General features: G+C 36.0%; 1 protein-coding gene across 1 annotated transcript; it reads left to right on the top strand.

Moving 5' to 3' along the window:
• Window positions 1-908: 908 nt before the first annotated feature.
• On the top strand, window positions 909-7,298 carry LOC140851770 (uncharacterized). The gene is given in 14 exon segments (XM_073243907.1): window positions 909-1,284; window positions 1,386-1,422; window positions 1,425-1,468; window positions 1,549-1,679; window positions 1,807-1,904; window positions 3,264-3,352; window positions 3,439-3,462; window positions 3,464-3,554; window positions 3,622-3,779; window positions 3,858-3,928; window positions 4,293-4,407; window positions 4,860-5,070; window positions 6,647-6,802; window positions 6,929-7,298. Coding segments are annotated over 12 exon segments (1,230 nt in total). The 5' UTR covers window positions 909-1,077; the 3' UTR covers window positions 5,025-5,070; window positions 6,647-6,802; window positions 6,929-7,298.
• The last annotated feature ends 1,273 nt before the right edge of the window (window positions 7,299-8,571 follow it).

Genomic DNA, 8,571 nt, shown 5'->3' with positions numbered 1-8,571 from the left:
TTCAAGTGAAAATCATTGGTACCTCTTCAACTGCTTTGTAATCATCAAAATCAATCTAAGGAGCAACACATTAGTTGAAAGGAGAAGAAAGAAAGAGATGACAGAAAGAGCCCGGGGGGGGAGAGAAGGGAGAGGGGTGGGTAGAGGGGGAGGGGGCATCGGAACAGAAGAGAGGGTTGGGGGTAGGGGCGGCGTCGGATGGAAGGGGGGCGTCGAGCGGGGGGAGGGGCGGGGGGTGGGGGTGGTTGGGCAGTCAAAGAGAGAGAGAAAGAAAAGAGGGCAGGGGGAGAGAGAGAAGGAAGGGGCGAGCGAGGCGGAAGAAGGGGAGGGGGAGAGAGAAGGAAGAGAGGGCCGTATGGGGAAGAGGGGGAGGGTGCAGCGGCTTACCGACGGCAGGGCATCGGATGGAAGGGAGTCGGCATCGGTGGAGTCGTCAGGAAGGAGTAGGTAGGTAGGGCGTGGGAAGAAGAAGCTGGTAGGGCTGGCTGTTTATATATAATATATATAATGATTTGAAAATATTATTGAGAATGGTGCTTTTAAAAGCGCCGTTCTGAATGTCACTTTTAAAAGCATTATTCTCAATAGTATTTTTAAAAGCATCATTCTGAATAGTATTCGTAGCTTTTTTTATTTTATTTCATATAGACTATGAAGGGATTACTGATTAGATCAAAAAATATTATTCTGAATGATATTTTTTTTATAAAAATATCATTATGAATGATATTTTTTATATTAATTTGATAAATAAATTTAAATTTATATTAATTTTATAAAAAATTAAAATAATATATTAATATAATAAAATATTTCATTGCACTGGTTTCTATCATCTTGCTCGAAAAGTGATATAAAATATTTTTAAATTCCACAGCTGGTACGGTGTTTGGTGGTTGAATAGCATAACCTTGGTCATGATGTCAATAAACCTCCAACGCATCTTCATATTGTCTTTCTTTTGTTTTTTTTGGTAAACACACACACACGTATGATCACTTCAATGACAATCAATTAATACTAGTTGGGTTGAGAAATCCCTTCTCTCTCGAGATCAAAAAGGTCATTGAGGAGTAAATGGATTCTGGGTTAAACGATCTAAAATCCCTTCAGATAACTTCTGCTGATGATGACGAAGAATTGGTGGAAGAAATCGAAGTGGAAGGAGGAGAACATGATGATGATGATGAAGCAGAGGGAGTGACCCTAGGTTTTGTGGAGAAACCCAAAAATCCCTGCTTTCTTCTTTGCCATCTATTTCCAAGCAAAGCTGGTGGCGTCCCGGTAATTGCTAAGCTCTAAAAATCCCTCCTCTAGATTTCGTTCGGATTATTCTTCTTTCTTTATTTTGTTGAGAAATTCTACCTAATTTTTACATTTTTAAGGCGTGGTTGGATCCGGTGGACTTGCCACGAGAGAAAGCTCGAACTGTGGCTTCTGTGGGGAGCCTCTTCAGTTCCTTCTTCAGGTAATTAGTGTTTTCCTCTTCAATTTCTTTCACCAAGCGGCTTTCAAGAATTCAACAGTGGAATGTTGCGAAATTTATAGGTTTATGCTCCAATCTCGAAGAAAGAATCCACGTTCCATCGCACGTTGTTTCTGTTCATGTGCCCGTCCATGTCATGCCTTGTCCAAGACCAGCATGAGCAGTGGAAGCGTGATGAGAATCCTCGTAGAAGGTTGTGACTATGTTGTTGTTGTTTTTTTTTTGAAGTCCTGTTTCAGTTATATTCTTTGTTTTTATTGTAGTTGTAATTGTTCCATTAGTTATCTTGCATTTTGAATCTTGAAAATGTATATTTGAAGTGTGAAGATTTTCCGTTGCCTATTACCTCGGTCTAATCATTTTTACTCGAGTGAGCCTCCGAGGCATGATGGAACTGACCAGCCACTCAGTAGTGGAGGTAAAATTTTGACATCTCATTGCACAACCTTTGATTCTCTGATAGGATTAGGTTCCATATGGAGAGATTGAGTTTCTCCAACATGTTTGATTCCAAAATATTGTTTGAACAATCAAATATATAGTTCAACTTGTAGGACACTTTTACTTTTCTAATTATTCAATTACCTGTTAGCAAAGTTTGTATTTAATATTTATTAATGATAGACCTGTTATAAGACAATGGCCTTCTAGTTCCATGATGAGCCTTTCCTTTGTTTCGAGTTTTCTAGTCTTGACTTTGGTACCAAGTCTTAGAGGGTTCACACCAATGCAGGAACCAGCTAAAAATTTGTTTAGTTCTTCCATGAAGCTTCTCAACTTAGAGTCATCTTTTACAATATGACTCCATTTGAATGAGACAAGAACCAGATGTTGATGATACTTTCCTTTTGAAGAATATTTGCAGAAACTAGGTTAAGCGTGGTGTGTTTTCTTAACCACACTGATGAAAAAATCTTGCCAACTTGGGGAACTCAATTGTAAACAGTTTCCCACTCTGAACTAGTTATCAAGTAATAAAAAAGACTACCTCATTTGTTCAGTCCAAAAGGTGAATCACAATCTACATCAACATCATTTTCGTGAGCAGATGTGCCTTAACCTTTCTTACAACTAGTAAATGATGTCATTTGTCCTAGGGTTCACATTTCCTTGCATCCTGCCATGTTGCAGCCATCAGTGAGCAGAAGACACAAAAAACAAATGGCTTTGCACTGATAAAATACAAATTATTTTTCTTCTAGCTCCATACTCATTTTTAATCATTGCTCTTGATTGGACAAAATAGTTCCATACTGATTTTGGGCCCATCTGATCAATTCTATTAGTTGCATGATTGAGGCGCTAAATAATTTAAAATCAAAATAGCTGAATAAGTTCAAAAAAATATCTCTGTTATGAGGAAATTCAAATGAATCATATATTTTTTCATGCACATTATCATGCTATTCTCCATTTCTCTTTGCTTGTATTTTCATTTCCTAACTCACTTTTTATCTCTTTATTGTTCAATGTTGTTGATTCTTCTTGTGAAGTTGTATTTGTGCAAGTTTTTAGGTCGATACTTTACTTCTTGGTACTCATGTTTTCATTTTTGTTTTATATTCATGTGTATACCTATGAATAAAGAAATTTTTTTGACTAATGTATGTTCCTCAATGCCTCAAATTTATATTTGAGATATGATATTGACACAAATATTACAATGTGAAAGTGTAGTTTGTGAAGAAGACCATGATGTGTATTTTTGCTTTTGCATTATTTTTTTATTTTAAAAAGGGAGAGTACATTCTTATTGCCTCTGTGTTAAATTGTTTAGCTGTGCTCTGCTCTTGGTGTGGCACATGGAAGGGAGATAAAATTTGTAGTCGTTGCAGGAGAGCACGCTACTGTTCTGAGAAACATGAGGTACTTAAAGTGAATATTTCAGTATGTCTTCTTTTAGGGTTTTTTATTTTCAACAACAATTGCAATCTATTATCGTTTATTTTCAGGGCATGCATTGGCGATCAGGTCATAAAAAATGACTGCCGTCAGATAATTAGTTCTTCAGAAGATTCTGCATCTACACCTGGCAATAGTAGAGGGAAATTATGGGCTATAAGCAAAGGTAGGCGATGCATGATTAGTTATATATTAAGTTGTTAGTTTTGTAACTAACATATTGATTGGTTCAGCTGCCTGCAGCACTCTATGGCCAGAGTATGAGATTGTGATTGAGGACGAACTTGCATTTGATACAGAAATGTCTGAAGAGAATAGTTGTGCAACGGCTTTGGTGTCTAAGCATGACAAAATTGATGAAACATTTCAGTTGTTGTCAGACGAGTTTGAGGTTTTCACCTATAATCGATGTCAGATTAGAATTTTTGTCTTTAAATCATATGCAACTTTAAGTAGTGGCATGTTGCAGGCTGATGACAATAAGAAAAGTTGGGCATTTTTTGAAGAGCAAATTGCTAAAGCCCCTGAGCAAGTGTTGAGGTCAGTCTTAAAACATTGCTGTTGATTGTATCCTTTATGCTGAAATTGCGGTTCCAGTTACTCTGTTGCATATCATCTGAAGTATTCCTCTTAATGTCTACCACATTGTTTTTGCCTTTGTCCATTAGGTGATCTTCTTAATCCTTAAGCAACAGATTAACTGCTCTAGATTTAATTTCTAAAATGATAAGAGTTTTGTCTGAGATCATTATGCTTCAGTTATGTTTGTTCTCTTTCTATTTCTCTTATGTATATAAACCAAATGATATTAATTGTAATCTAGTTCTTTTATACATCATCTGTTCTTGCAGAAAGTTAATGGGCGGGCTTTTTCTTTGTTTTTGCTTTTTTAATATTCCAATAGATACTGCCGAGATTTGAAGGTGAAACCACTATGGCCTTTGTCAGTTGGCCGTCCATCTGAAGCAGATCTTCCTAAATGCAACCACTGTAAAGGTCCTTTATGTTATGAATTCCAGGTCTGACACAATAACCCCTAGTCATAATTTCTTTAGATTATTTTTTTGGTCATTAATTTCTTTAGATTATTTATTTCCTTGTTAGATATGCGCATCCACACAAGGATGTACTTATGCATGTTGACAAGTCTCAACTCGTTTACTGTCAAAAGTGCATGCTATGATGTTGACGATGGTGATTTATGTTATGGATAAGGAAATTTCTTTACTTCCATTAGTCAATATATCCAATATTTCTACTTGTTGATTGATATGCACAAGCATGTGCTAGATTCTAGGTAGGGGATGCCATCACTATTCTTCACTTAAAATATTCTATTATAGCTGTTTATGATCTGAGAGATAATCATTATTAATCATCTTTGCTTATTTCCATTTCTCTTCGCTTAATTTTTCGACAGAGCTTCGTTCAGTTGTCTTTGATAGAATCATCTGTATTTATTATTTTGCAGATCATGCCTCAGTTATTGTATTACTTTGGTGTGAGAAATGATCCTGATTCTCTTGATTGGGGAACCATTGTTGTCTACACATGCATAGCTTTGTGTGAAGAGAGTGTGAGCTACAAAGAGGAGTTTGCATGGGTTCAATTGTATCCTACTGCAGCAATACCTTAGTAGTGGTACAACATTGATGAGCAAGTCACCTATGATATAGCTCCAGGTTTGAATAATATTATCTGCTTTTATAACTGAAGTTACTATTGAAATACATTACTTAATTGTTTTTTTTTCTTTTCATTCTTTACTGTTCAAAATGTACATGCAAATGCCCGTGGAGGCAATCATGACAGGTGGTTATGGTGGATATATGTACTCAAAATTAAATACATGATAATTTGCATGAGCAGTTGCAATAATTGATTTTTGGCTCAAAGTTTAAGTCCAGTTAGATAGTGCCATGTGAAGAGGATCTGGTTTAGTTGTGATCATGTTATCACCTTCATGCTTTCCTTTCCACCTGAGATCTACCTGAGATCGATGAGATCTTACAGTGTGCTACTTAAGAGAGGGTATAGTATACTAACATCCTCTATCAGCCTGCTGACTGGTTTACTCTAAGAATCCTTTTTATAATAACTATAGACATACTCGGGTAAAAGTTAGTTTTAAAATTGAAGATTTGAAGGAAAAGAGGACGATGATGAGAAGGAAACAAATCAAATGTTTATTTATTCTAGATGGACAGTAACTTGGGACGTGGGAGTCTAGTTCGAAAGACATAAGATGAGGATGCAATTAAGCTAGTGGTCCTCATCAAAATGACTGATAGAATATTGTTAGTTCTGGATTCCTTTCCATAGTACTGAATTACATTATGTGGAGTCAGAACAGGTACTAGATTGTTAAGGTTGCAAATAATGGACAATAACTTTTTGAATGGTGTAGGCTGATCATCACACAGTATCGTTGGTGCTTTCAGAGAAGATGAAAATCTAGGGTGAACCATAAGCTTATACCATGAAAATGAATGCATCATTAATGTGAAGGGAAGCTGATAGTGGGAGAGAAATGAAGGAATATGGTTAGTTCAGCTGAGGTGGTTTGCACATATGTTTAGAACCATTTGGTTGGCTTATCACTTCTTTTGATACCATTTTAGTTTTGGTCATATTTGCCTCTTCAAGTTCAGTTTCATTAAAATTATTCATCAGGAAGAGAAAGGGATGCAATTAAGCAACATCATGTTTTTGGGGCTGATGCATCTGTGGAAACCCCAATTCTGGAAGCTCATGTAGTCAAGCAGATGAAATTTAGAGCACTGTGTTGTAATCTGGTTCTTCCACTTTTCTTTTCCTCACCACTTGGCCCGTTTTCATTCATACCATGGCATTTCAGATCCTCCAGTGTGCGTACGTGTGTGTGTGTCATGCGCATGCAGTGGCATATACATGCACACATAGAATAATAATTTGTCTTCTTACCTTCTAATTCTACATTGGTCCTTGAATAAAGCATGCATAGTTCCTGGCCTTGATGGCTGTTAACCAAGTAGCCACCTAACTCATGTTTTGGTAGGGGAAACTATAGCTCTTATGTTATAAAATCTGTGTTTGGAAGTTTCTACTCTGTTGCCTTTATTCTTTACCAAACTGGTGATATTTATTTTCATAATTTTCTGAAACATTATTCCAATGAATCAGTCACATAATTTGGAGGGATTGCATTAGTTTTCAATTTTACATGTTTGAATTTAAATGACATTTTTGACACTAACATGATACTTTGTTTTCGTCAAGGTCATGTTTCAGTTTGTCAATCTCTGGCTTGGGAAAAAACCCCAGCAACTGGATTGGAAGATCCTATATGCATGCATATGATGAGCTTCTTTGGAGCAAGTGTGAGCCACAAAGAGGTTTATATATTCTGCTATGCCCTTTTTATGGCAATTCCTTGTGAGTGCTTCAGTGTTTTGTAGTGCTAGCAAATATTTTTTGTTAACTTACATTCTTATTGTCGTGTTTGATGTCTTCTGTGTGTTTAATGGCTTCTTCAATTTTTTTTTTTACTTCTCTCTCCAGCATTGAGCCTTTCCACTGCTGATAATTGGCATCAGTTGCGATTTTTTGTTTCAATATTGGTTTAACTTGATAGAAGAAAATGGAGAGTTCTCTTCTGCTTTACCTGCAAGCCTTGAATTTGGCGGTGTGATGAGCCAATAATATTTATTATTAAGTTAAATACCTGCATTACAACTACTCTTGTACCATATTCTAGTGATCATATGATGGCCTGATGGTGGCATGTTTCCTTGTTTAAGTCTCTTCATACTGGTATGTTGTCGTCTAGATTTTGTTTGTGTTGCTGGAAGAGATTCAGGTCTTTGTAAAGATGACTGGGATCTAGAAGGTTGTTTATTACTTTTGCGGAAAGCAACTGAAAGTTCTGTAATTTTTACTTCTTTATCTCTTTCGTTCTTTCTTTCTTTCAAAGGGCCGCATGGAAATCTTTCATTTCAAATGATCAAAGTTGAAATTACCATGGATGAATCAAAAGAATGTAAAATGGTTTTTGACTGTTTTTTTGGGTGGGTGCTAAATGGACTTATTGAGGCCTTACTGGTTAAGCTTCCTTTTTATTTTTATTTTTTTATTTTTATAGGATTAGATGATTTTAGAATAAATTTATTGAAATTTTACTTGCTTTTTTTGTTCTTCAGCTCTCTTTCACTCCAACCACAGACTGTTGGATGGTTACCATAGTCTGATATGTGGGACTGGCATTAGATGGATGGATGTGATTAGGGGTGCAAATAGGTCCGATTGAATCGGGTCATAAGTGATTCTGATCCCACCCAATTTTTTGATTAGGTTCTGATATTGAATATAGATCTAATCCAATAGAAGGTGATTAGGGGTGCAAATAGGTCCGATTGAATTGGGTCATAAGTGATTCTGATCCCATCCAATTTTTTGATTAGGTTCTGATATTGAATCTAGATCTAATCCAATAGAATTTCCGATCGATTCGGTCGGATCCATTGTGAAAATTTTTGACCCAACAAATCATTTGGAGTCAGATCAGGTTGAGTCCATGTATAATTTAAATCCAATCTGAAAAATTCAGATCTAGATTGAGTTCAAGTCGAGTCTGTTTCAAATGTAGCTGACTACTATTGACCATACAAAATATACGGCAAATAATATTGCTCTCAAAATAAATTAAAATATAAAAATAATTCTAAATATATTTTTATGTTAGAGACATTGCTCATATAAGTCTTAAACCACAATTTAGAGGTTCAAATAGTTTTGGATCCAAAATTGATTATAGAGCAGAAGATTCAAAATTGATCTAAAAATCAATGGGTCGGATCGGGTTGGGTTGGAATCCAGTAAATCTAGAAATTTGATCCGTAAAATAGAATGTGTTTAATTTTAGAATCTGACTTGACGCCAAGGATCCTTTGAAGTGGGTCAGATCGGATCTAGATGGGGTGGATTGGATTGCGTTACAAGCAACCCGATCCATTTGCAGCCTTAGATGCGATTCCAATGCAAATATTTTGTTGAAATTTGTTCTTAAAAATTGATTAATATATCTAATAGTTATTTTTCCTTAAAGAGAGAAGAAATGGAGAGAATTGAGAGACAAAAAGAGCATGTTAAAATCTGTCTGAGAGAGAGAGAGAGAGAGAGAGACGCAGAAGCAGTAATAAAATTAG

This window comes from Elaeis guineensis, chromosome 9 (genome assembly GCF_000442705.2).
Source record: "Elaeis guineensis isolate ETL-2024a chromosome 9, EG11, whole genome shotgun sequence".
Lineage (NCBI taxonomy): Eukaryota > Viridiplantae > Streptophyta > Magnoliopsida > Arecales > Arecaceae > Elaeis > Elaeis guineensis.
Note: the sequence above shows the minus strand (reverse complement) of the source record. Positions and strands in the feature narration are given on the sequence as shown.